The sequence below is a fragment of the Opisthocomus hoazin genome, chromosome 24 (assembly GCF_030867145.1).
Source record: "Opisthocomus hoazin isolate bOpiHoa1 chromosome 24, bOpiHoa1.hap1, whole genome shotgun sequence".
In the NCBI taxonomy this organism is placed as follows: domain Eukaryota; kingdom Metazoa; phylum Chordata; class Aves; order Opisthocomiformes; family Opisthocomidae; genus Opisthocomus; species Opisthocomus hoazin.
The window spans coordinates 3,680,399-3,708,307 of NC_134437.1; the positions used below are offsets into that span (position 1 = coordinate 3,680,399).

The window sequence follows — 27,909 nt, forward strand, 5'->3', positions numbered from 1 at the left end:
AGACAAGTGTGCTTTGCAAGGCTATGTGGGCAGTCGCCTCTGAGATACCAGCCTCCTCTCCTCGGTCAACAGCCCGTGTGAAGTTTTTCCGCTCCTCTTCCCCGGCCCCGACAGCATCTGAACCGCGTGCGCTTGTTTGCAGAGGCTCACCGGTGTAGACACGATGAATTCAGCTGCAGCTCGGGGATGTGCATTCGTCTCTCCTGGATGTGTGATGGTGATAACGATTGCAGGGACTGGTCGGATGAAGCAAACTGCACCGGTAAGCGCTTTGATGCCATCCATAACCTTCAGTTGCAAACACTCACTGCTTAAAGCCTGAGGTGCTGTAAGGCATTGACCCAAGTCTCGTGCCTCAGTTTCTCTGCTCGTTAGCTGAGCCCCCCCGGCAAGGCAGCCGGGCAGCCCGCGGCTCAGCTCGGGGTGACGTAATGCTCCAAAGGCAAAGGGTTTCTTATTTTGGCTTGCCACTCTTATTGATGCAACCCGGTTGCCAGAAATAGTATTGTTCCCAGTTTACGCCTCCTGTGCAGCAAGTCCCACACCCGTGAGCCTCGCGGTTGAAAGTCACAACGCTCAACCGTCCTTAGCACCACAGGGTAAAAGCAATTTCCGTCAGCAGTACCCTACAGTTAACACCCAGACAGACACCTTCCCTCGTTAGAAATGCCAACAGATAACAACGTACTGGTCTTCTCCATTAAAAAACAACCAACCAACAAAACACCCGAAAAACAAACAAGCCAAAAAACTACGTACTTGCCCGAGAAGCGAGTTCTGAGAGTAGGCAGCACTTCAGTCCACCACTGAAAGGCATAAGATCGTACTTGTAAAGTAATACGCGGGATATTTCAAGGTAAAAGCAGTGGTTTCCATGCCACGCGACTGAGCTCAGCCCGTCAGAGCCCGGATACCGGCAGCGGCTTTGCTCCGGCTGCAGCCCCCGAGCCGCTGGGACAGACAGAGGGCTGGCTGCTGTCGTGGGGCTCTGGCACGAGGGTCTAGGAGATCCTTTGCAGGCCTCCGAGCTCCCGTGGGTTCGTCCCCCACGGCGTTTGCTGTGTCTCGAGCATACGGGGTTTATGGCGTGGCACTGGGGATCTTGGCCGTTAGTATTCCGAGGGTGTAAGAAGGTTTAATTTATATTGGGATCACTTATCTCGCATACGAGTTTCTCCAGAGAGAATTAACACAGGAAAGGAACCTACTTCAAAAAGCGTATCGGGCGTGTAAAGCCTACAGTTGAAATTATCTAAGAGGATCACAATTATTTGAGAAACATTTCATCTGACTTCACCGGCTTCAATTATTGCTCTTATCTAAAATAATTACATTTCACACTGAATACCTAATAGAATATTACTGCCACGAGACTGCAGCATTGTGAAATATCTGCAAGTGAATGTCGCTCGCTCACCTAAAATTCAGTAGCATGCAAATTAATTAAGTTGAACGTTGCTTTTCTTCTCGATAACGACGAGTGCTCTCCTGGATGAAGAGCGGTATTCCTCTCTCAAATGACAACGTCGCCTGGGCTTCAACCAAGATACCCCACAGGCAGATATTTTGCTGATATTTGGAGCTGTTCAGCCTGGAGAAGAGAAGGCTCCTGGGAGACCGATGGCGGCCTTGCAGTGCTTAAAGGATGCTTATAAGAAAGATGGAGACGCACTTTTTAGCAGGGCCTGTTGTGACAGGACGAGGGGTCACGGTTTCACACTGAAAGAGGGTACAGTCGGACTGGATATAAGGAAGGAATTCTTTACAATGACGGTGGTTAAACCCTGGCACAAGTTTCCCAGAGAGGTGGTCGAGGCCCCGTCCCTGGAAACATTTAAGGTCGGATTGGACAGAGCTCTGAGGGACCTGATTTAGTTGAAGATGTCCCTGCTCGTGGCAGGGGGGCTGGACTAGATGGCCTTTAAAGGTCCCTTCCAACCCAAACGATTCTGTGATTCTATGATATTTTTGTGACAGGAGCATCAGGAAAGCCAGGGCCCCACTCTGTTGGAAACCCAAAGAGAATTGTATTTCTGTTTTGCTTTGGCAACACGGAAAAGCCTTGCCTGCCTTAATGGAAGGCTGTCTCTGCGTCTGTCCTGCCCTGCACGGGGGACCCTGTCGCTCCACCGAGGCTTGCTCGCTCGCTGTGATGTTTCTTGCCATCCCTGGCAAGACGCCACCAGCATCCCCTTTTCCTGCACGCACCGAGGACCGAGATCAAAGGGGAAGAGGCTCCTGACTTGGGGAGAGCTTTAGGAGCGCTCGCTAGCCTCCGACAGCCTTTCCTGAGGCACAGCAGGCTTGTGAGCAAGCACGGCACAGAGAGAAAAAGACCACGGCGTGACCGAGGGGAACGGGGACTCCCGGCAATCCCTTGCCTGGGGCCCACAGGGCGGTCGCTCGTGCTGTGGAGCTGCGCTCGGTGCCGGGACCTGCCGCGGCGTGAAGCCCCGGTGCGGGCAGACGGAGCAGGGGTGCGTGGCGGCGGGGCCCGACTCGACGCGTGCCGCGGCTCGGCGGGGGGCGGCGGCACCCCGCGCTCAGGCGGTCGGCCCCGGCTCTGGTTTCAGCAGTATATCACACCTGCGAGGCCTCCAGCTTCCAGTGCCAGAACGGCCACTGCATCCCGCAGCGCTGGGCCTGCGACGGCGACGCCGACTGCCAGGACGGCTCCGACGAGGACCCCGCCAACTGCGGTAACGAGCGACGCGTGCCGAGGGGGCTCTGCCGCGGGGCGGGAGGGGTTTCTACAAACCCGCGGAGATAAACCTGCGCCAAACTCAGGGGGACGATCCCCATCCCTCCAAAAGCAGCTGGACGCAGAGAGAAGGCAACGGGGGCTGTGCCATGTTTTTTTGTAGCTAACTAAAGGCAGCTTTAAAAAAAACCCAGACAACATCCACCGATTCTGAATTTCAGAAAAAAAGTGCAACGGCTTCCAATGCCCGAATGGCACTTGCATCCCAACCAGCAAACACTGCGACGGCATCAACGACTGCTCCGACGCCTCGGACGAGCAGCACTGCGGTGAGTACCGGGGCCGTGGGGAGCTGGCAGGGCGCCGGCCGCGAGGGTTGGCAGCCTTCACAGTCTGCCAAAGCCTGTCTTGCTGGGAGAACAGCCCCGGTGAGATAACGGGAAAGCCTTAGTTAGCGTTCACGAGCCCCTTGGGAAATGGGCTGGTCTGCGAGCGTCAGCCAAGGGCGCAGTAGGCAGGGCTGTGAGGGACGGGGAGGGCGTGCTGTGGGGAGCTGTGTTCAGGGAGGTGACCAGACCCTTCCTGGCGCCTGCGCAGGGACAGAGCTCGACCCATTTGTCCGGGAAACTTTCTATAACTTCCTAGAATCCGGCCGCTGCGCTTGGGTCTGTGCAGTATCGCGGCAGGTGGCGTTCCCGCTGCCAAGGACAGCAGAGGTGCCAACTCCTCCCCTCCCGACCTCCCATTTCTCCAGAACCCCTGTGCACCCGCTACATGGATTTCGTGTGCAAGAACCGGCAGCAGTGCTTGTTCCACTCCATGGTGTGCGACGGCATCATCCAGTGTCGAGACGGATCGGATGAGGATTCCAACTATGCTGGCTGCTGTAAGTGTGATATTGCACATCGTTGCAAAAAGAGGGTTGGACAGAGAATGACACCAGAGACACGGAGAGGAGAGTGCATTCCCCAGGGGACCGGAAAGCTGCCAGGTCTCCTGAGAAGGTGGCTCTGGACTATAACGCTCTGCTTCTAAATCCATGACTGCCTGAGTGTGCTCCGTCCTTCCTCCTCAATGGTGAGCTTCCCCCAAACCCTTGGTCTTTACGCTAAAACTCTGATGTCTCTCCGTGCCACCCCTGCAGCCCAGGACCCCGAGTTCCACCGGACCTGCGACCAGTTCAGCTTCCAGTGCCAGAACGGCGTGTGCATCAGCCTGGTGTGGAAGTGCGATGGGATGGATGACTGTGGCGATTACTCTGACGAAGCAAACTGTGGTGAGTGAGCGCTACCTCAGGGTCTCTTGTCACCGTAGCTCCAGCCTCCTTTGAATTTCAGGAGCATGCCCTCTTCTTTATGTTTTGTATATGCACTCATGCGCGTATGTGTGTACATACCACGTGCATGCGTAGCGTTCCACCTGCACATTGCAGAGTGCCTTACATGGAGATCGGTGTCATTGTCATATTGTAAGCGGGTACACTGAAGCACGCTGACAATCCTATACGGCTGGCACATCTCGTGGTTGACGAAGTCGTACGTGACCATATTTACTCCACAGATTCCCAGCCCAGAGCAGACAGGCAATTTTCAGCCAAACTCAATATTTACCACTGTTCCCTCGGTAGCTGTAGGAGCTGTAGCCAGCCAGACGAAGGAGCTGCATCTTCATTTCAGAGTTGCAGGGTTTGCGTCGCCGTTTCTGCCGTGCTCTGTCTGAACTTTGCCATCAGCTCTGGTTCTCAGATCACAGGCGGTGTCTGGCGATGGAGCACCCGGCACGCAGATGTAATAGCAGTGGGAACAAGCTAGTGAGGGCTGCAAGGAATGGGGATGCTGGAGAAGAAGACAAAGGGCCCTGCCTGTGCTGCTCGGGGGAACAGATAGCCGTAGCCTGGCCAGAGGTGCTCCCCTACCTCAGCCGCACTCAAGACTGGCGAGGTAACTCTGGGGCTCGTGGGACTCTTCTCTCGTTGTCAGAAAACCCCACAGAGGCTCCTAACTGCTCCCGGTACTACCAGTTCCAGTGCGGGAACGGGCACTGCATCCCCAACCGATGGAAGTGCGACAAGGAGAACGACTGCGGGGACTGGTCCGATGAGAAGGAGTGCGAGGGTAAGGGTGCTCGGCGCTCTGCTTGCAGGAGCCCTGGCCGAGGCTGGGCCGCGGCGCACCGAAGGGCCGCTCTCAGCATCAGCTGCCTCCCCGCAGGGCTGCTTGGGGACAGCCTGCGCCAGCCCCCGTGGCTCCAAAAACCCACCGTGGGCTGTGCGCGCCCACTCGGGCCTCTGTTTTAGTCTGTGGTTTTTAAAATCCTGATTAGGAGCTGTGCAGATACAACAGAGATAAAAATACCGGGCTCGAAATGCCTTTCCTGCTCCCCGCTTCCCTCCGCTGGCAGCGGCTGTCGGGCTGCTGGGAGCAGGCGCAGCTTACAGCCCGCGCGCAGGCGACCGGCGCTCCATCCGGCTGCAAACGGTGCATTTTTAGGTTCTCCGGTGCATCCCATCACTACGTCCATCCCACCGACGTGTCTGCCCAACCACTTCCGCTGCAACAGCGGTGCCTGCATCACGAACAGCTGGGTCTGCGACGGGTACAAGGACTGCGCCGACGGCTCCGACGAGGAAGCCTGCCCCACCTCGCGTAAGCTTCGCTCTTCCTCGCCCCTTTTTCGGTAGGGTCACACCTGCAAGGCCTTCCGCTCTCCGAGCCTTGCCGGGTTAGAGGGTTAAATCACGCCCGGGGGTCAGAGCCCACCGCCTCCTCTCTCCCTGGGGTCGGAGCTTCCGCGGCGGGACGGGGTCCGGAGGGCCCCCGAGGGCGGGACGGGGTGCCGGCGAGCGGGTTCCGGTTCGGCCGCGGCCGGCGCAGCGGGCGCCTCCCCAGCGCCGCGCGGCCGCCGGGCGGGCGGAGGTCGCCCCCTAGCGGAGCCGCGGCCCGCGGGCGGGCCCCGGCCGTGCTCTCACCGGCCGCCGCCCGCAGGACCCGGCGCGACGGCCGCGTCCCCGGCGCCCCCGGGCCGCTGCGGCAGGGGCCAGTTCGAGTGCCAGCAGCCCCGCGAGTGCGTCCCCAACTGGAGGCGGTGCGACGGCCGGCGGGACTGCCAGGACGGCGCGGACGAGAGGAGCTGCCGTGAGTGCGGGCGGGGGAGGGCGTCTCGCCTGGCTCTTTCCAGGGGGAACCCGTGGGGAGGACGGGGAAGCCACCGAGGAGTTTTGGTGCCGGTGAAATCCTGGCGGTAAATGCAGAATTACCGTGGGGAAAAGGAATAAAAAGGCCAAACAGCCGGCGCCGGTCCCGTTAGAAGTCCAGCGGCTGTTTGGAGTGGGATAAGCTGCAGGTTCTTCTGAGCCCACCGCGTGCGATCGTGCCAGAAGACGCAGCCAGAACGAGACAGCCCTGTGACTGACACGCTCTGCCCGGGCTCCGTCCCCGACAGCCACCCGCCCCAGCGCCAGCCTGCTTTGGAAGCGGCGGTGCCAGCGCTGGCATTGCCAACGGGCCGGCACCGGCGAGGGGACCCTCCTGCCCCGAGTCCTGAAACCGTTCCGCCTCTTTCAGCTACTCACGGCAGCCTGTTGTGCCCTAATGGTTATAAGTGCGAGGATGAAGAAGCCTGCATTATGGCGACAGAGCGGTGCGACGGATATCTGGACTGCTCAGACAGCAGCGATGAGAGGAACTGTACCGGTAAGCAGCAGCCCGGTCCCGTTTCACACGCCCTGATCTGTGCTAGCACTCGGAATTGCTCTCCCGAGCACGTGGCCGTTCATTCACAACGTCCTAGACGTATCTGCCTCTCTTCAGTTGCCCAAGTTACCCCTTCACCCATTTATAACCAGCTGGGACAAACTTCCCGGCCAGTTTCTACGCTGGCAATTTGTCCTCCAGCAGCCTCAGACACAAACACAACAACTTTAGGACGGGTGGGAGAAAAGCTGTCTACTTTACGCGGCCCACGGTCTCTGGCTCTGCCCTCCTCTGCGGAGTGACCCTGGGAGCCAAGGCACGTGCCCCGCCACCATCACTCGTCCTCCCACGCTGGCCTTCGGTGGCCTCGCGGAGGCAGGTGGGATGCACGCCGCAGCGCGCCCTGGGCAGAGAACAGCGATCAATCGCTGTCTCTGGCCAGCCGCGAGCTTCAGCTGCTTTCCTGCTGCACTGCTTGGGGGTCTGAGCATCAGTCTGCTTTTCGTTCTTTAATTAAATATTGATTGGGAGAGGCTGGTAGGTCCAGGGGAGGGGGAAGGAGCTGCGGAGGTTCACGGCTCGGCTGCTGCGCCAAGGGGAAAGCGTCTCTTTGCCCTTGGACAGCTTGCGTTGCCATGCCTGTGCGTGGACCCGCGTGCCTGCTGGGTTTCATTTCGAGTTGGTTAGGCAAAGCGAAGCGGCAGCAGTGTGGCTCCGCTCCGCTTGGTTTCTGCGCAGCACTGGGAATGAAGCTGAGCACCCGCGCGGGGCAAGGCCACGGCACTCGGATGTGGGCTCCGACACGCGGTCCCCAAAGGGAGAGAGCAGGGCATGGATTTGCGCTGTTTCAGATAAGCACCCCGCGTCCCCACCACTGCTGGCGCTGATTTCACGGTGCTGTTATCCCCTACGTGCCTCTGCCAAGGTCGGGCGGCGATTCAGCCGCACAGCTCACGTCAAGGCAATCCCCAGACTCCCGCCTTAATTACCAGCCTTCGCTCGGGTCCTTCGGCTGCACGCGAGACGCGATAAGGAAAAGCACACAAAGAAAGGCCCTGGATGGCTTACAGTGACCGCGCAGGTGCATCGCACGAGTAGAAGAGGGACTTAGCTGGCACGGACGAGTTTGCACTCATACGCTTCCAAAATACTGTTAAAGAGTATTTCAAAAACAGCCGCGCTTTTATCTTTTCCTGGGGGAAAGGGGATGCTTGCATGATGCAGCATACAGACAACCGAGACATTCTGGGGAGAGCTAGGAGCCCCAGGTTTATGTTCCTGCTCTGAACTGCCTTCTGACAAGCCCGCTCTTCTCCGCTGGTAGCGTCCGCCTACATTACACATCTAATTTGAATGGTGCAAATACTCTCTGCACTCCTATTACGGTTTGTACCTCCGCGTGTTGTCTGTGCTACAAACATGACTCCTGTTTCTGTTCTGGGCAAAGGGCTGCTTTCCCTCCGACAGACTAACATTTCCTGTTGCCTGCTTAGATGACACCATCGTGTACAAAGTCCAGAACCTCCAGTGGATGGCCGATTTCTCTGGCGATGTCACTCTGACGTGGGCTCGGCCAAAAAGAATGTCCTCAACCTCCTGTGTCTACAACGTCTATTACAGGTACGCCGCCCGTTACACCGCGTGGCCCGTTGCTATTCGTATCGAGCGAAAGCTAGGAGAGGCGTGAGCGCAGGGACTGTATTTACAGCAAAGTGCCGTACAGATTCAGGCCTGTAAGACAGAGAGCTGTGCAGCCTAGTTCTGCTCGGAAAACCTAATGCTTGGTTGCAAAGGAGACCCAAAATAGCTGTAACTAGGGGCGTTTGTGAAGAGCCGTATTTGTTTCCTCCCCGATTCTTTACTCAGACGGTCACGTAGCTACATTCGGGGGTTTTGTTCCGCTCGGGCCTTGCGTCTGTAGGACTGCTAACAATGAGAACAAAGTCGAGGAATTAGAACCCAGCAGTTATAGAAAACCTCAGAGGATGGTGCTTGTGAGTCACTAAGCTCTGTTTAGTTTGGGCTTTCAAAGAGCATCTTTTCAAGCCGGTGGTGTGGCTTTACCCGAAAGAAACCTAAGCAGCAAGCTCTCAACATACAGATAGGCGGTTTCGCTCTTTGTGACTAAACGCTGTCCTGACGGGATGGGCGCGACTCTCGTGCAGGATGGTCGGTGAAGGCATATGGAAGATTTTGGAAACCCACAGCAACAAAACCAACAGCGTTTTGAAAGTCCTCAAGCCTGACTGCACCTATCAGGTGAAAGTCCAAGTGCAGTGTCTCAGCCGAGTCTACAACACCAACGACTTCATCACCCTCCGGGCACCCGAAGGACGTAAGCAGACCCGCACGGTCGTATCAGTGACCCGATGCATGCCGCTTTGGCTTAGATAGTAGATAGCGCGGACTTACCCCGTTACGAACAAAAGGAGTCCTTGCTCAGGCCTGGGAATTGCGCTGGACCGGGAAAAAGGGCTGCGGGTTCCCTGCCTAGAGTCAGTCCTGCACGGAGTCACCTCCCGGCCCTCTTTCTTCCCCGTCACTTAGCGGTTTAATATCCTTGGGAATTTCAGGTCTGCTCCTAGTGAAGTGCTGAGCCTGTGCAACTGTCCGCTACCACACGCAAGGAGCAAGATCCTTCTAGCTGCAGAGCGGAGGTCAGGTGGGGGAAGGGATGCAAAACAAAGCAAAGAGCTTGGCGAAATCCTAGCGTCACCGCAGTTACAAAAAGGGCTTCATTGCTCCAGAGGGAGGTGAAAGGGACTCGGGACACGGCTACGGGAAGAGGACATGTCCCGTGAGCCAGGACTGCTTGGCCGTTCCCCCTCTGTCCCAGCCTTTCAGGGAGACCCTGCTTTTCCCTGTGAACTCAACTGCGACTGTCACTAACACCTCTGTTTCTCTCCCTAGTACCGGATGCTCCCTTCAACCTTCAGCTGTCCCTGAAAAAAGAAGCTGAAGGAGTGGTGATGGGCTGCTGGAGTCCCCCCGTGAACGCCCACGGCCTCATACGGGAATTCATCGTGAGTCCTGCTGCGCAACGGGGCCGAGTCGAGATCGGTGGTGGGACAGGGAAGGCTGCTGAGGGCGGCTGGCCTTTCTGAAGACGGCTCTCTCTGCAGAGGGGGCGGGCCAGGAATAGGACATTTTGTGGAGGATATCTGCTGAGCACGTCAGGCGAGTTGGGAGAGGAAATGCTGCAGGGCTGTAGGTAGCGACACAGCCCTCAAGTTCATCATTTCATTCCTGGCTCCCTTTCTCAACTGTTGTACTTCTTTCTACTGACATTTTGATGGAGGGTGACCTGTCACCCCGTGGCCCTGTTGACTGTGGAGCCCTCATCCCTTGTTTTGGTTCTTCTAGGTGGAATACAGCAGGAGTGGATCTAAGGAGTGGTCGTCCCTTAGAACCACCAAGAACTTCACCGAGATCAAGAACTTACAGGTCAACACGTTTTACACAGTTAGAGTGAGTATTTTCAAAGCGCTATCTATACACGCTCTCATTACTTTTCACTAGATAGTCCAAGTCCTGCACAGTCACGTACTTGCTAAAAAAGTAGGTTGTTAACATCCTGCCCTTTACTGTCAACCCACAATCTGGGCCTGGCATTTGCGCTGCTAATGTGTACAGTTTCAAGGCCTGAATTAAGGCCCTTGATTTGCTCCTTCTCCCAGAAGGCCAGGCTGTGTTATGAAATTACTAATTGCCCGTTCCAGTGTCACTGCAATTGCACCAGATCTGGGCCACAGATAAATTTGGTCCTTACTGTATGGTTGGGAAAAGAAGCAGATGCGCCTGTGGGGAATGTGTGCGCGTGGGAGAAGCCGTGTAATTATAGACAGAACTAATAAGAATAAGAAATGAAAGTCTGCGCAATGGGCCCTGGGAAATGTATACTCTGCCATTGTCCCTTCTCCCCGTGCTGAAGGAGCACGGGTTCTCGGGCAGCTTCGCTGGGAGGTGGGGTAAACCCCTCTCCCCGCCCATGAATCAATGTTATTCTCACTGGCTCGGTGGGAGCCAGTCTTTCCTTCCTTGGTATTCCTTCCCGTACTAATCTGTTCCCAAATAAATCTTTGGAACTGGATTCAGCGCCCACGTGGACTTCACCGGCGCAGTTCTTACCGATAGAGTTCAAAGCTCCTGATCTTGATGGACTCCTCGTAAAGATCTCAGAGCGCTTATGTGCAAAGAAGATGCACCTCCCTCCTCTTACATTCCTTTAACTGACTTAACGTAGTCTGCTTTATCTCTGTAATAAGCATTTTCTTGCCAAGTAATTAAGCTATTGTTTGCTTCAAGGTCCTTTTCCCATGAGCTCTGCCACGTCCCTAACTTTGCTCAGATCTCGTTCTCTGCATTATACAATGCTGGCGGAGTACATCTGTTCATATTAACTAACCCTCTCATTTGGAAAGGTTGCTGCGGTCACTAGTCGAGGAGTGGGAAACTGGAGTGATTCCAAATCCATAACCACCACAAAAGACAAAGGTAAACGTTGTTGTTTCAGTCACCCCAGACCCCATAGCAAAATGCAGAATATAAGCCTGAAGCGTTAGCATCAGCATGCGTAACCACCTCCTTGTTCTTTATTCTTCCCCGTTGAGCGTTTTACACTATGTAACAACTTTGGTGTACTGTTTTGTGTAACTTGACCTGCCTCAAAGTTCAGTGGCGAATCTCAACGGGTCACTGCCTCTTCCTCTCACCACTGTGGCGGGTGGATATACTGCCCTGGAAGCGGGCGTCAGACCTGTCCAGGAGGTGCCCCTCTCTCCTGGGCTTGTCTAGGCTAGATCCTACCTAGGTCTGGTGTGGGCTAGATCAGCGAGACACGTTACCGCTACCTCCTTCGCCGTCACTGCCTGAAAGGATGCTTGCTCATTCTTCTCCCTCTTAGGTTATGATTATGATGGTTTCTGCACCTCACATAGGTTAGACCGCTAAGGCTCCCAGGAACTGTCACGACATTACAGTCTGACAGCAGATAAATCCAAACAACACAGTAATTTGTTTCCCTCTGAAACGTTTGTAGAAAAGCCTTTGGCAATCATTTGTATTCACGCCACGTTTTTCTTCCAAACCTGTGCTGTGATGTCAAAATTGTCTGCTAATTTGTTAGATAAAAGTGCATCCTCACTGTTGATAAAGGAAGGAGAGAAAACACCGTGCTACTAAAATTGCCGGATTCAGATAATATGAAGCACATGAGTACCCGATGGTTAGAAAAGCAGAGGTAGAAAGAACCGTAATAACTTTTACTTCACATGGGGCATGAGCGTTTGGCAGCTGTCCCCCCCGATAGCTCCTGGCCTCCCTCACCACTTCCTCTGAAAGCCAGAAGCCATTAACTGGGATACGAGCTTGTCCCACCGAGTTCAGAAGTAACCTTCCTGTGTCCAGACTGCTCTGCTGCCAGCCTGTGCCGAGCCAGGCCCAGATAAGGCAGCTTTGAGACGGTTGACTGGAAAACTGATGGAGGTACAGCATGCGTGTCAGGGCCTTCTCGGAGGGGTGCGTGTCTTCGAGGCAGGCGAGCTTGGGGCTGGAAAGGGGGAGGCGTGCCTGGTCTGAGAGATGACTGGCATAACAAAAGCCTGTATTTTACCTGTTCCCTTTCGATGACTTATTTGTATTTCTTTGTGCCGCGCTAACAGCTGTTTTTCCCTTTCCTTCCAGTCATTCCTCCACCTGTCATACACATTGAAAGCTACAGCGAGGACTCCATAAGCTTCAGCCTAAAAATGACTACTAATATCAAGGTAAAATTTTTAACTTTACTTCTCAAACCAGAATCAAAAAAAAAAACAAAAGGCCTGCACCGGGTAAATGGTAAATACTGGATGGGATAAGCTGTCACCCGTTTCAGTATCGCAATTACTTTTTGAAGCTAGTTATTTCACGCCAAATCATTTCTTACCACTCATCAACCACGCCAGCTCTCTCGATTAGGATGGAATATACAATGCAAAGGCTTTCCGCGGTGGCTCTCTCACTGCATGCCAAAACAGCTGAACTGATAGTTCGTATTGTGCACCCTTGCTGCTCGACAGGTCAGCGGTTACGTTGTGGACATCTACTGGACATTTGATACACACAGGCAGGAAAAAAGAACTCTGATCATAGAAGGAGAAAAGTCCGTCCACAAAGGTAACTTCTGTGTAAAGTGTAGAATTCTGCTTTAGTCAACACCAAATGGAAAGTTTTACTCAAGGGTCTAGGATTTTTTGTTGTCTTTTAGTTTTTTTGGCAACCGAGTAGCTTCTGTTCGGGGAAGAGTAAATCTGGGGAGGAAAAACCAGCACAGGAGTGGCCTCTGTTCTTAGAACTTGGAGATTCCAAGCAGATTTGGACTTTACCCCCCTGAGCTGCGCGAGCCTTTTCTCATCACACGGGAGTTTGCTTGCGGTTCCTTAGCTGCTCCACAAAAGATCGACAATTTCTTGGGCTTGTATATGGTGCATGTCCCTATTAATCAGATTTCTGGTTTTGAAAAATCACTGACGTGCACAGTCGAGATCTGGGATAGCATCCCGCTACAGGAAAGCACAGGCTAGGTTAGATACCAGAGACCCAGGGGCTTCTGTGTAAAGAAAATTACTCCTAATGAATCAAAACACAAACCGAGGGAGGCAGGCTCCTGTCGAAAATCGTTTGATGCTGTTGACCGTTTCCTAGTGCTCTCACCCTACCGTTGCAGTCCTTTGCCCCATCTAATAGCGCACGTTTCTCTTCTTGCTCAGTGGCAAATTTGACAGCACACACCCCCTATGAAATTTCTGCTTGGGCTAGGACGGAGCTGGGTGACAGCCCTCTGTCTTTTGTACATGTGGTGACCAGTGGGACAAGACCTGCATCACCGAGTCTCAAAGCCAAGGCCATCAACCAGACGGCGGTGGAGTGCAGCTGGACCGGACCGAGGAATGTCGTAAGGCGCCGACTGTCTTTTCTCACCAGCTAGGACGGGGGTCTAGCTCAGAGCCTCAAAAACAGGAGCAAAATATTAAAACGGGATTATTCGTAGAGATTGAATGGCACGGCTCTGAACATTTTGCGCTCAAAACACAAGGGAAAGTACCTGGAAGGCAAGCCTTCTCGTAGTCTATTTGTTCAGCCGCCGATCTGGTGGCAAAGTGGCTGAAATACAGATAGCACGATGCTCCAGTGGCCTTTCGGTTGGCTGCTGTGCTATCAGAGCTGAGCCCAGGATTTTAGGGTGGAGAGAGAGTGCTGCGTCAAGCGGGCAGACTACACCTGAACTTGGGCAGAAGAGAGTGCCCAGAGGAAGAAGGGTCTTTGCGTCATGTCCCTAAAAAGCGACAGCCAGTGAAAGTTTGGGTGCGAGCTCCGGCCCTTGCCAAAATCTGTACCGTCCCTGTCATGCTCTTCCTCTGCAGGTCTACGGCATCTTCTACGCCACATCCTTCCTAGAGCTGTACAGAAGCCCTCACAACACCACCACGACCTCCCACAACATCACTGTGATCGTGCAGCGGGACGAGCAGTACCTGTTTCTGGTAGGCTCCTTTTCTGATCCCCCTCCTACCTGCGCTGCGGACCGTGGTTTGGTACTGAAGGGTGCAGGCACGGTATTAACCGCTGTGTCTTCCCTTCCAGGTCCGTGTGATGTCTCCCTACCAAGGGCCACCATCCGACTACGCTGTGGTGAAGATGATCCCTGACAACCGGCTTCCCCCTCGGCACCTCCACTCGGTGCACACCGGAAAGACGTTTGCGGTCATTAAGTGGGAATCGCCCTACGATTCGCCCGACCAGGACATGGTAAGATCTCACTGCGCCTTCTCCTGTCCCTTTGCGTGCAAAACCCTGGCTCAAACACAGATCCCCGCCCTGCTTCTGATGGGAGAACTAGGTCAGAGACCAGGTCTACCCTTCCTCTAAGTAGCTGTCGCCAAGATGCTGACACCAGCGGGACCTGCATTTCCTCTCTTCACATTACTGACCGTTAGCTCAGGCCACTAGCATTCACGCTGCGTTTTAAAAGAGCCAGGTCTGGGATATCCGTTGCGGAGTCTGAAAGCAAACTTGAGCGTGTGCTAAAGGCGTCCGGCCAGCTGGGCTTCGGGCTCTGTGCCGCCCGCTCCAGCCGCGCCGGCGCAGCCCCAACAAAGCCCGGTTCTGTTTTCTGGCACGCTGGCGTACAGTCAGGTCTCGCTCCACTGAAGGCGAGTCATTTTCTCAGCAAGCTTTCCGCTCCTATTCCGATCCAGAGACTTTAACGGCAAAGGTTTCAAGGTATAAATCTTCCTGGCAAAACTGGCAACTTTGACAGGGCAGGAATTTGCATTGCATCCTTGTGATTCATTAAGAAATACAACCTGAGAGTTTCCTCCTGCCCTCATCTGTTCCAGGAGCTGCATTTGCTGTATCTGTAAATACTGATCTCGGGCAGGGATCCAGCTAGTCCAGCAAAAGACTTGAAATCTTACTTCCCAGGCTTTCTGTAGAGTGCGGGCATGGTTTAATTCAGATTTTGCCCTCCCCCATCTAATATCCTACCATTGTACGAGATCGCTAGCCAGTCTGCAGGAAAGTAAGATCTTTCACGGTGTGTGCCTTTCCACCCCCCCTCCAGTTATACGCCGTCGCAGTTAAAGATTTAGTAAGAAAAACAGATAAAATCTACAAAGTGAAAACCCGGAACAGCACGGCGGAGTACACCGTTAAGAAACTTGAACCAGGAGGCAAATACCATGTGATTGTTCAACTGGGAAACATGAGCAAAGAATCCAGCGTGAAGATCAACACAGGTAAAGGAAAGAGCACTCCTGGGTGGGTGCCGGGACGAGCCCTCGCAGCGGTCTCCGCTGGAGGGAATCCAGTCCCGTGCCACACGTGATCCGTCCCTCCCCTGTGCCGGGTGGAGGCTGCAGTAGCGTTTCTGCATCGCTCAGCCCTCTGCCGCAGCCAAAGCCCAACTCCGAGAGGCCTCCCTGCAGCTCCCAGGGAAGGCAGTTAAACCCCCGAACATCAGCAGTGGAGAGGAAGCCTCTCAAACGATTTGAAATTTGTCTCCTATCCAGATGGAGATGGGCAAGACACCTGTCTGGCTGTGTGGACACGATGAAATACCGTTACGGTCCTACCATGAAATCCCACCGAAAAACTCCTGCCAGACTGCATGGCACAATATCCTCTCCTCCAGTACAGCCCTCTTCCAAGCAGAGTATTGTGCTGATCCCTAAAAAAATACGTTTCAGAAGTGACCCCATTGCTGTTACTCCGCCAAAAGAAAAGTGTCTCCTAACCCGCCGGCCATTTTTTCTCATTTGCAGTTCCACTGTCTGCGCCAGACGCCTTAAAAATTATAACAGAAAATGACCATATTCTGCTTTTTTGGAAGAGTTTGGCATTGAAGGAAAGTGATTTCAATGAAAGCCGGGTAAGTTGCGCTGTCTTTCCAGTCCTACGGGCAGTGTTTCAGAAAAACCTAGAGCAGAGTCACTGCAAGGTTCCTTTCACAGACTTACAAACACACAAGGAGGCTCTGCTCCCCTACGTGTCCTCGATGAGCCCTCCCTGTAGAGCTCACTTCAATTTGTATCACCCCGAAGGCACTAAAGCTGATAGAACCATTCGGTCACCTTTTAGGAACGTAATTATCCTCTGGGAAAAGGTCAACTGTCACAGGTCTGAAAGGAGTGGGAACAGGACACTGCCCTGCCGTGCCAGGAAGCACATCGGTAGCATCTGAGAATAGTCATTATGTAGGCTTTGACAGAAAATCTGTGACGAATTCTCCGTCAGGGCCGGGGCAGGTAGCAAACTACTCCCAAATAGCCATCACCGTTACTGAACTCTGCGTTTTGGGTGGTCTCGGGTGGATGCTAAGAACAGAGTGAACCAGACAGACCGAAATCTTCTCTGCTCCCTGAACCGGCCAAGGTCAGTGCACGCTGACGGATGCCTGGAGGAGGCTCCACATTGCTCTCTCCCGGCTGCTAGCCTGACGCGTTTCATCAAAGCTAGATTCAGGAGGATAAACAAGTTTCAAAGCCCTGTCAGAAGGAGCAAACCTGACCTCTGCAGCCGAGTGATTTGGGGTTTGCGTCTTTTGTTTTCACAACTCTCAGGGTTACGAGATTCGCATGTTTGACAGCTTGCTGAACATCACGGCTTATCTTGGGAATACCACAGAAAACTTCTTCAAAGTTTCCAACCTGAAAATAGGTCACAACTACTCATTCACCGTTCAGGCCAGTTGCCTGTACAGCGGGCAGATGTGCGGCGAGCCTGCCACGCTTCTCTATGACGAACTAGGAGCTGGTAAGTCCCTGGCATCTTCCCCATCCCCCTTCACAAAGACTAATGAAAACCTCACAAACTCACTAGAGAAGTGCGCTGTCGGTCACTAATGGCACTGCTCTCCCTCCCTCATCTGTAGGTGAAGACTCGTCTGCAACAAAAGTGGGTAGACCCACTGACGTCGCTGCGATCGTGGTGCCGGTGCTGTTCCTGCTGCTGCTGACCCTGGGGATTGGCTTCGTGGTGCTGTACATGAGGCACAGACGCCTGCAGAACAGCTTCACTGCCTTTGCTAACAGCCACTACAGCTCCCGCCTGGGCTCGGCCGTATTCTCCTCGGGAGACGATTTAGGTACGTAGCCCTCGGTTTCGTGCACAGCCTTGAGAACGTGAAATCGGCGTAAGAGCTAAGTTCTCCGTCGTGCTTTGGCCCGCTTTTGGCATAAAAATCTCTGTGGATTCGATCCTGTTCGAAGAGTACAAAGCTAGCCCGGGATAAATGTTTTTGGCAACTTCACTTAAACTACTCCCTCTAAATGCCACTCAGCTAATACTTGAATAAAACAGATGTCACGACCAGGCAAGAGCCCGAGCGAGGCCACAGTATACTGGGTCTGAGGGCAGTTTTGTGGCCAGCTTCGGTAGCTAGTTTACTCATGCCCCGTGAAACGCCAAGGGCAGCGTAACCGAGCTCTGGGTTTGTTTTTCAGGAGATGAGGATGACGAAGCCCCGATGATAACTGGATTTTCAGACGATGTTCCCATGGTCATCGCGTGAAGCGCATTTCTGACTGTAAAAACCAAATGGTGTAAATATTTTATTTGATAAAAATAGTTGATTGTTTATTTTAAAAATGCACTTTGAGTTGCAATATGTTATTTTTATATGGGCCAAAAAAAATTTAAAAATACACTTTGTAGTAATCAACTGTGAATTGCAGACTAGGTCGGTTTAGTAACAAATTGCTTTGATTTAACATTAATTTAGTCTTACAAGGCTATGCTTGCTGGGCATGCTTTTAAGTCTGTGAGATAATTTCCGTTGACTAAATTGGCTACTCACTTTATTTTTCTAAGACAAGAACAAATTTATTTAAAAAAATTCAGGAGATTATATGTGTAGAGAGAGAGATAAGTCATATAGTCCCTGAAGGTTTTGCTTTTACTTTAACAAAAAAATCCTTTGGACTTTGTTGTGTATGAAAGTATTTTTGTTGTGTTAATTTATTGGGAAATCTGCTTGAGAGCAGATTTCCAATGTCGTCAGACATCGTACACATTATTGTGTAGAACATGTGCCACTTTATCTTGCAAGGCAGTAGTATCTTGGCATCCCTGTCATTGCTCTTGCCACGATAATCAAAATCCTTATTTTTACACATTCCCCCCGCCCCCGCTTATTCAAAGACAAAATCTTTAAGCAGTCTCGGAGCCTACGTCCAGACACTGCAGCACGTACTTTACGTACGAGTTGAGCTTCCCGCTGCCGTACCTATCAGCTAAAAGCATCCGGGCCCTAGCCAGCCGTGGTGCCAAGGGTCACGCAGACCCTTGCACGGGGGTGTGAGATGCCACGGGCCATTAGCAGGAGGGTTTCTGGGCCTCTGCCCGCAGGAGAGAGGTTGCCCCTGGGCAGCAGCGCCGCAGAATCCTTTCGCGGCGCTGTGCAAGCCCCCAGGCTTTGCAGATGTGACCCTCGCTTTCAGGTGTGCCGTAACCACAGTCCGGGCCGGGCCCTTACCCTCCCACCGCTGCCCGAACCCCTTCGGAGGGCACCTGCAGTTACCGAGCTGCTGACCGTGCCCGTCGCTTGAGGACGAATTAATCTGTCGCTTACATCAGTAATGTCCCTGAAAGAAATTTGCCACCAGCTGAAGTTAAAGCGCACGCCTTAAAGCCCGCTCATGCGGGACAGCTTTCCTCTGCGGAGCTCCTCTAAGGTGCCGCCGTGTCGGTGGGACGGAAGGGGGAGCCTCCACTGTGCGCAACTAGGAAAGAGCTTCGCATACAGATTTTCCACGGTCACATAGAGCTGTAATTACTAAACATCTACATTCCTCTGGTTTACAGCAGGGATTCGATCCTCCTTCCTTAGCATTTCCTAAAAGTAGCTGCAGTTGTTACTTCAACTTTAGAAGTAACATACCTATATGCATATATAATATTTTCCCATCACTAGTCATCTCACGCTTTCTGCTAGACGTAATACTGGCTACACAGCTAAGCAGTAGAAACGTCTGGTTACCACCGTCAAGCTTTTTTTGTGATCGCAAGACATGAATCTCACCAGGAATCCAACTACTTGCCAGCCCAAGAGCGACGACACGAGCGGATGTTCACGGGTCACGCCTGTTCGCGCTCTATATATGCAAAGCTTCGCACCGGTAAAATACAGCACGCTGTCTTATCACGCCGTTTCCTTCGTTTAAACCAAAAATATTTTTGCAGTGCAGATTAAGTTGTAATTGCAGTCTTCCTACAGATGAAATGAGAGAGGCCAACTATGTTTTGATACACGACTGATTCCTTTAATTTCACATACAGAAAATGTATAAAGTGTTGAAGTTCTGTATGGTTTGCTACTGTATAGAAAGACTATCTCTATTTTCAATGGCTGGTGTTCTCATTCCCGGTGACAGGTTTTGTCCCCCAAAGCTGGCACCGAACTCTGACCAGATGTTTATAAGTAGCAGTGAGCTTGCAGAGTTGCCATATTATTAACTTATTAGTGGGTCAGGTGCTGTTCAGGAGTAAAAAATTTTGAGTAATTCAACCCAGCAAGTGTAGCTTGATTTGGCCAGAATTACAGCCACATAGAGAGATCAGAATCTGACCCAGACGCTACACTATTCTAAAGATTTAAACAAGAAGATTTGATACAGGAAAGAAAGCCTAAAAGCAGAGCTAAAGCGTATCGAACCCCTATCTTATTAAGCAAGTATTTCTGGCACAGGTAACTGAAAACTACAGTATAGCATCTCAGCAGCGGTACTTCTCTGGTGAGAATTACTGTTGGCTAAATACTGCTACTCTGTTCCCCTAAGCTAAATCCTGCTCGAGTACGGCGAGTAGAATTTAGCGCATCTCATGTCTCTACCTGGAAGACAGATGCCAAGGGGCAGCCCCGTAACCGCTTTCTATTTCTGCAGAAATCCCTCGGTTGGATGTTTACAAGCGTCAGCGAGGGGACAGGTCGCTTCTGGTCACTGTGAAAGGTTCCTTTGTACCCGTGGCTCAGCCACGCTCGTAAGGAGCTCGGTCTGTGGCCAGCAAAGCGTGTGGTTGTGGTGCCGTACTCAAAAGCAACACTCCCGGTTACCTGTGCCTCACTAAGACAGCGTGGGCAGGACAGAGCCCTCTGCGCTCGGTCTGCAGCCGCACCCCTGCACTGCGCAGGGGCTCGGGCGCTGCGGCTGGCAGGCTTCGTGCAGTGCTGAATTTACCTGCAGAGGACAGTACTGTAATGCACTGCCGCGCCCTGCCCTCTGACATTTCCCCTTCATCGCAGAAATCACCTCTGTGCTCTCAGCAAAGCAACTTCACAGGGCTAGTGTATTTTATATGTAGAGAAGCCTACGCCCCCGGTGGGGCCTGAGCAGGGTAGACGCAGTTCTGGGTAAATTGTATATTTTTATGAACTTTTCAAGCACGGAATCTTGTTCACAGAGATGTACGTGGGTGGGAGGGTTCTGGTCTAAATATGGTACATGGATGTGGATGCATATTTTGTTCTGGTTTTGTTTCAGTAGCCTTATGCAATGTGACATGACTCGTTACCCTAAATTTCGGGCGGTGACTTGGTTGTACCTCATAGACACCCAGTGAAATGTTTGGATCCGTAAGGTAAAGAGGGGTATGGGAAGTACCCTGGTTAGGAGGAACTCCTTCCCTTTAATTGGCATTTGCATCTATTTCAGGTTTTGCTGCAGGTGCTTGCTGGTGCTTTTAAGTCCATTTGAGCAAAAGACTGGAGTTGAACACTAAAATCTGATGGGGTTTTGGACTGTGGGGTTTGTTTTGCTTTGGCTCGGGGTTTTTTTGAGGGGGTTGTCTGTGCTTTTTAGGGTGAGGGTTTTGGTTTTTACACGAAAGTGCAAGGACGTGCCGTTTTCCAGGCTGGCGATCTGAACACCCGTTGTTCAAGGTCAAAAAAGCGATTCTTTCAGCCTGAATAAATCACATTGCTCCTTCACCCGCCGGCTGCCTCCTCTGCTCGCCCCAGCTCCCGCAGCGACCTGCACACGCGACCACGTCCAGAGCCCAGCACCCGCTCCGGGCATGCACAGCCAGGGCACGAGCTGCGGCTCTTCTGCTGCCGGGCGACAGCCTGGACCCCAGGCAAACGCCAAGAGGGACTGCAGAGAGGGGTGAGGCACGTCTGTTGACTGCAGGGGAAAACTGCGCATGCAGATACTTCGTCTGCACAATAGCTGGCGTGCTGTAAGTTCATGCCCCGGCTAACTCTGCCATAACTTGTTCCACATGCTCCTACCTTGGCGCAGCATTGGCAGCAGAGAGCTGCAGATTTAGTGCTGGGAAAAAGACTATTTTCCTTGGACAGACATCAAGTTACATATAGATGTATATGAGCGCGTACTCAGCCAGAAAGGGGAAGAGAGAGCATACAAGCGTGAGGGAGCACGTGCTGTGGCAATGCTGGCTTACCGACATGCACACCATCATCTTTTGGCCTTGTGGCCAAAGGACCTTTGTGGTTTGCAGGGTGCAAGGCACCTCGGTGGTCACAACACGGTACTGCTTCCTGCTAGGCTCTAGAAACCCTCCGTGAAGTGACTGGAAAGCTCCTGCCTGGCTGGAGGGGGATCTGCCTCGCCCAGAGAACCGACAGGGCAGGATTACGTGCTAATTCTGTGCCTACAGTCACCAAAGGCAGCCCCAAATTCACATTAGCCGCCAGGGAAGCCTCACCTGAGCCAGCAAATGTCACCGAGCCGCACACCTTTTCCTCGCAGGGCAGACTGCAGACTTAGGAGCTGCATGCTCGAAATCTCTTTGCAGGGACAGAGAAGTATTTAGTGACAAACTTCACTAATTTGCTGGTGGAAATGTAAAACCGTGTTCGGGAAAGACCTTATTACTGTTTTCCGAAACAACGTTCGAGTCTCCTTCAAATGGACTTTAGAAGGGAAACGGTGCAATTGAGTTAGTCACTCTTGGACCCAGAGAGCATCTTCATTACTGGAACTAGCTGTAACATTTATAATTAATCCTTCAAAACATGCAGCAGTCCACAAGCAGCCAGTCTTTAATGAGATTTTTAGAGGTAGCGTCAACTTCTAATCTGGTTCCTTAAGTGATGCTTAATACTATACCATTTGGTGAAGTTTAAGACTATACCATTTTAATTGCTACTCTGTGGCTTTTTTTCTTCCTCGTTCACTGATTTCTGCTATGCTATTATTGCACAGTTTTGAAGGAATTTTTGTCTGTCGGTTTTTCTCCCACTTAATGATAATAATAAAAATGGACTGGGTAAACAAAACAATTTCTGGCTTCCAAAATTATTATCTAGCCTCTGTGTGTCTAGCGCAATAAAAAGGATTCTGTTTTCTGAACCGTATTTGATATTATTCTTATATGTCTCTCTACATATATGTAGCAGAATGATCAGAAACAGAAAAATTGAGCTTTCTGCAGAAGGAGCAGCAGAATCCTACTGAAAAGGTACCGCTAACATTCATACTGCAATCACGTATGTAGCTAGTTCTCGGCCCCTTCCTTCAAGGTCAGCACCAGTCAGTAAGCAATGCCCTCAGACACCCGGCAACATTTTGAGCCTTTCCAAGCTTCACCTCTGTGTCTGCAGAACAACGTCTCCGGCGCTAAGCCCAGCTAGCCGCTCACATCACGCGTTATTTCCCTGGTTAAAACCCATTTCCACAACCGTCCCGTCCCCATGATGCGTTTGCGCTGTTTGGTTGTTGCTGTTTGACGCCCCGTGTACGCAAGTACACCTGACACCCAAGCAGCTGAAAGAAAGCGGAATTACTAGTCACAGAGAGAGGTAATGAGCAGGCAGCAGTCTCTTCACATTCGTTTTTTAGCCTACATAATTGGAAAGCCAACATGTGAGCGCGGTGGACATAATTGAGGCATGCAAGCGTCTTAAGTGTGGCACTTCATTAATGTTTAGCTTAAGGCAACGTTAACAAACAGCCATTCCTTCCTCCCCGTTGCCCCCTTCTTCATGGATGAAGTTGATTTTTCCCTACTGTTGCTGAAATAGATCGCTCCTCCCAGGAGGTGCAAGAAGTTACACCTCATTCGCATGCACCTACTTTCTTTTAAAGTAGTCACCGTGACTCTTAAGCTGCAGTGCTAAGTGACACTGAGAAAATCTTGACAGAGTAAAGGACTGACAGAAGAGAGATCTGTTTATGCCTCCCCTCCCGACAAAACTTACAGATTTTTTACAGATAGGGAAAATTTTTCCCCTATTCCTTTACTTCCTTCACCAGAACCGTATTTATCAAGTTCCCTTGTGATGAAGAGAAGAAATATTGCTCTGAGGGACCCAGCCTCTTCTGCTGTGCCACTCTGAAACCTTTCCCTGGGCCGCCCGTGGACTTTGTACATCAAGACCCCACTGGCCCTCACCTTCAGACCCATTACCTGGAGAGCAGCCAGAAAGTCACAGGTGCAGACTGAGCCCACCTGCCCTGGAATTTTTTCCTGGCTCTTTTCTTAGCGTCTTCTCCCTTTTTATTGCTTTCACGACCTTTCCTTGTTGTCTAGCCTCTAAACAAAACAAGCTCTTGAAAGGTAAGAGAGTTTCTCCCAGAGACTCTGTAGTAGCCATGTGAGTAGGTATAACCTGCTCCCAGACACTTTTGGTAAAGGCATTAGGCAATGATTCCTAACAAATAATGATATCTTAAACAGAGCCGAGCGTGTTGGCAGTTCCCACGTAAGTCTCCCAGCTTTGCTCATCACGGGACTTCATTTTCTCTGCGAGAGCCCCGTTGTCCCTTGTTTTACATCTGAACCCAAGCGTGCCACAGGAAGCATCCAGCTCTCTTTTCCCTGCTGCTTTCAGGCTGGAGAGTCAGAGATTCAGGAAGAAACACAGCCAGGCATGATGGCAGTGCCCACACCTGTTTCTCCAAACCTCCCCTTCCCCATAGCACCCTCCAAAGACAGCAAAGGCGGAGAGGTCTCAGAAGATACCGCTGTCCCATGCCTTCCGTGAAAAGCGGCTGCCACCCTGGGGAAAGAGAGCCAAGCGAGCACTCCCGCTACAGAACATTTTTCCCTACTATGATACACACGAGAACACATCAAGGAGGCAGACTCCACCCGGCAGAGGAGCCTCGGTTGGAGCACACGGCGCAAACCCAGCCGGGAGGCCCGGATCCTTTGCTCTGCTGCTCCCGAAAGTACATCTCCTCATCTTTCCCACAAAGATCGTTGGAGGCCTCTTCCAGCGGACGGCCCACAACCACAGGGAGGGAAGGATGTGGATCTTCTGATTTAAGACTTGGCAAGCTGCCTGCAGCAGCGAAGAAGCCAGGTGCAAATACAGCAAGGCCAAGACTGCCAAAGCCCTTCCCAGCATGGGTTAAGGATTTCACAAAATAGATGCACTCTTATCTTGAGAGAGAGCCGCTGAAGTTCTGGCTCGCTGCTCCTCTTTTGAGTAAGCAATCCGAGTTTCTTGTGCCAGACTCCTGAACGTTTGTGTTCTCCTTTCTCGGCAGGGAAGATGAAATAGCTGAGGATATTTCACAGCAGAACTCAAGCTGGAATTTGGGATGGAGGAGCCAAGAGCTCCCAGATAGCCCAGCCCCTACTTTAAGGAGGAAAGAGAGGGTCTGTGGGAAGGAAAGATTCATGCTAACCATCAACATCTTGGCTCCCACCACAAACTTCTCAACCCGCCAAATGTGGGATGCAAGAAAAATGGCAGACCGGGGCTCTTCCAGGATGTGCGGTTTATTTCTTCCCTGTAAATTATAGGCATCCAGAAGCCCACATCCCTCAAATTCTCATAGCTGGGCTCACATGATGCCCAGCAGATCTGCTCTCCCCGGGCCCTGCAGAGCGAAGCAGGGAGTGGACCTGACCTCGTATTCCGCAAGTGCACCTGCATGGGGTTAGGCTGGAAAAAATCCCACTGCTTTGGAGGACGATGGAGGGTGATGAAAAAGGAACTAGACAGTGATTCTGGAAGGAAAGCCAGAAACACAGCCAATGAACGGGGAACGGGGGTGTGAGATGAGCAGAAGTTAATTAAATACATCCTCCTGAAGCTTGCTACAACCTGACACTAGCTGTACAGGAGGGGAACGTATTTTAGGGATGGAGCATCTGAGGCAGAGATGCTCAAAAACGTGGCGTTCACGTCACCACTCCTTACATCTCCAAGGTGGCTCGGCCAAACGAGAAGGCTTATTTTTCCACTCATCTTTCTGCAGCCAGCGGAGCAAAGCCGATGCCCTCCGAGGAGGAATTTGGAACCTGAAGAAGCTATTCTGAAAAGTTTTTCTACGCTTTTTCATTCCCCTGCCACCGCGAGAATGGCTGCCTGTGCATTTTGTATCTCCCCGAGCCCGAGACCCCGAAGGGTAATGGCAAGAAGACAGAGAGGAGGTCAGAGTTTCCTCCTGGCCTGGGCTCTACGTAACATTAGAGGCAGGACTGATCCTTGCCCAAGCTGAAAGGGTCACTCCAGGGCCCTTCCATAGCTAAGGAAGAGGCACAGCAGCTCAGAGAGTGCTTCCCCTTGCCTTAAACTAGGTCATGTCCTCTTCACAACAAAGGGAACTCAAGGTGAGTACCTCACACTGAGGCTGGTGACTCTAAGACTGCAAGCCTATGTCAAACGAATGCCCACACCCCTGATTCCCTCACCCAGGGGCTGGCTGGATGCAGACCCATTCCGCTCCTGAAGCACATGCACTGCCTTCAGAGCCGTGCATCTCGTGCTGAAGGCTAGAGAGGACACCTCGCCAAATATCTCCGCTTTTTTAGCACCCCTTCCTCAAGCAGCTTCCCGAGGCTCCGCTCACGCTGCCAGCTGCGTGGCAGTCCCTCTCCTAACACCCTCCACACCCCCGGTTTGAGGGCTGCTGGCCCAGCATCAGGGTTAGGCTGGCTTTCTGAAATTACACAGCTTTCCTTTCCTCCTGCCGTGACTTTCTTGAGATCCCTCGGAAAGCCAGAAACAGAAGCCCAGAGGCCAATTCCCAGTTGTGTGTTTAGTCACAGGACCAGCTTCATTTTCAGTCCAGTTCCACTTCGCAGTAGCTACGCGTAGCTCATAGCCAACATGCCTGTGTACCCAGGAAATTACCATGGCGGACTCGGAGCTGGTAAAGACAATAGCGCGTTTGGCTCATTCATTTGGATCAGCACCATTTCAAATGTACTCTTCCTCCTAAACTTATTTAACCTCGCAACCAAGAGCCACAACGATGGTAAGCTAGTTGTTTCAAGACCAGATCTCCTGGGAGAACAGGCGCAAAGAATAGAAGGCAGCCCGGAGAGATGGAAGAGAGAAAATTGAGAAAGGGATTCGAATGCATCGCCCTTGGAGACGATGCCAATGACCTGCTAGAGTCCAGCCATCATAAATAAATAGACTCCGTTTATTGTCTCGCCAGGCCGGCAAGCACGGTAACGCTTGAGCCGGTTCCAGCGGGTGGGGCTACCGACCAGCATCGCTCTTTCATGCTGCGCTTTCTGAGACAAAACAGATGTCGGTCACCGAGCGCCGGTTTTGTCGTGTGATTTGTGATGCAGCCACTTGCATGCAATTGATGAGGGCTTTGTTAATGGCCCCCCAAATCAGAGCCAAAAACTTCTTCCGTGGTGGTGAATCCTAAGCGAGTGGCAACAATGCAGAACGAGCGCGGCTCAAAACCTGCGACAATTAAAGCACCGTGTTCCCCTCCCTTTGTACCAGACCCACCAGATGCTCCGCAGCGGTTAGAGAAAAGCCCGAGCCAGACCCCGTGCCCTCATGCAATGGGCTGAGCGGGGTGTGAGGAGCTGCGAACCCACTCCATCTCTGCCAGAACCGGGGATTAACTCGTTAACCTGTTTTGTGGCCGATTCGGTCCAAAGCGAGCTGTTTCGCAGCGGGCCCTACTGCTACCCGTGTGCAGTAGATGGCAGCAGAAGCTTTAGTCACTGGCCACCAAACTCACTAGCATTCCTTCCCCCCTCCCTGTTTTCTTTCTTCCTCCCCCCCCCCCCCCCCCCCCCCCCTTACTTTTTACTTTTGGTGGCCTCAAAAATTATTAGTTCCAGATGAGCTCCTGCCATTGTAATAGTCCGTTTAACCCGATCCACTCTGAGCAGAGTCAGTGCAAGTTCAAACGCAGCATTTTCACATGTAAACTATGCATCAGAGGCATATTTCTGCACAGCTTTGGGCTTTCCTTGTGCAGCCAAAAAGGGGAAACGCAGAAGGTTAAACCTCACACACACACGCACGTCCCCGGCCATGGGCAACAATGGCACTCTGTCAAGCGAGCGCTGCCAGAGCGGAGCTGCACTTATGAATTGAACCAGGAACCTCAGGACTGCTTCTCCCTTTGAAGATTAGCGCTAATAAGCCAAACCAGTGGGTATTTTGTTTTATAAGGAAAGAGCATTTCAAGTCACGTACGCTGCTATTGTTGGACACAAAACATGTACTGTCTCTGCCTGCGGTGACTCTAGTAACCGCTCCACGCTTGTCTTTTGCTGGGATTACCTTTATTTTTATACTATATTAAATTTACCTCCCACCATCTTTCAGGCCTGTTTAAACTGGTGACTTTTCCCATGGCTGATTACACACGCATATACAGTTAAAAACCCTATGTGTACTATTTTACCATCATATTCAAATTTTATGCCTTACATGGATTACTTATTCAGAAACGATAATCAGAACTACCAGATTTCCCTCCTACTGGAATAATAAGCACATCCTATAGAAACAAGTTACGTAGAAGAGGTACATTAAACGATTTGTTTCTGGTAAATGAAGACAGCTATAGCACAACACACGGCAAATTTCATGTTGTTTGCTTATGTAATTCACTGTACACACAGCCTTTAATCTGAGGATCTCCGAGCACTCTGCACAGTTTAAGCAAGCCCCACGACTGCTATGTTGGGGAAGTATATTAAGTGTTGTTACGCTGATTCTTTACAGATGGGTAGACTCCAGGACCGAGCTGTGCGCGCCAAACTCCCCTCTCCCCACTGAGGATCAGTCCTTAAACCTCTTCCATG

General features: G+C 52.0%; 1 protein-coding gene across 2 annotated transcripts in view; it reads left to right on the forward strand.

Moving 5' to 3' along the window:
* SORL1 (sortilin related receptor 1) overlaps window positions 1-22,216 on the forward strand; it is a 55,293-nt gene extending 33,077 nt beyond the window's left edge. For both annotated transcript variants that reach the window (XM_075442433.1, XM_075442432.1), the window contains exons 25-48: window positions 143-262; window positions 2,574-2,699; window positions 2,923-3,030; window positions 3,456-3,587; window positions 3,846-3,977; window positions 4,681-4,815; window positions 5,191-5,346; window positions 5,686-5,835; window positions 6,265-6,393; window positions 7,887-8,013; window positions 8,559-8,728; window positions 9,304-9,416; window positions 9,757-9,861; window positions 10,815-10,887; window positions 12,076-12,158; window positions 12,450-12,546; window positions 13,140-13,324; window positions 13,794-13,913; window positions 14,014-14,178; window positions 14,993-15,167; window positions 15,693-15,799; window positions 16,491-16,683; window positions 16,802-17,014; window positions 17,373-22,216. In XM_075442433.1, coding sequence (XP_075298548.1) covers window positions 143-262; window positions 2,574-2,699; window positions 2,923-3,030; window positions 3,456-3,587; window positions 3,846-3,977; window positions 4,681-4,815; window positions 5,191-5,346; window positions 5,686-5,835; window positions 6,265-6,393; window positions 7,887-8,013; window positions 8,559-8,728; window positions 9,304-9,416; window positions 9,757-9,861; window positions 10,815-10,887; window positions 12,076-12,158; window positions 12,450-12,546; window positions 13,140-13,324; window positions 13,794-13,913; window positions 14,014-14,178; window positions 14,993-15,167; window positions 15,693-15,799; window positions 16,491-16,683; window positions 16,802-17,014; window positions 17,373-17,440 — 3,182 coding nt within the window. In that variant the 3' untranslated portion in view covers window positions 17,441-22,216. The remainder of the gene's footprint in view (window positions 1-142; window positions 263-2,573; window positions 2,700-2,922; window positions 3,031-3,455; window positions 3,588-3,845; window positions 3,978-4,680; window positions 4,816-5,190; window positions 5,347-5,685; window positions 5,836-6,264; window positions 6,394-7,886; window positions 8,014-8,558; window positions 8,729-9,303; window positions 9,417-9,756; window positions 9,862-10,814; window positions 10,888-12,075; window positions 12,159-12,449; window positions 12,547-13,139; window positions 13,325-13,793; window positions 13,914-14,013; window positions 14,179-14,992; window positions 15,168-15,692; window positions 15,800-16,490; window positions 16,684-16,801; window positions 17,015-17,372) is intronic.
* Window positions 22,217-27,909: the final 5,693 nt, after the last annotated feature.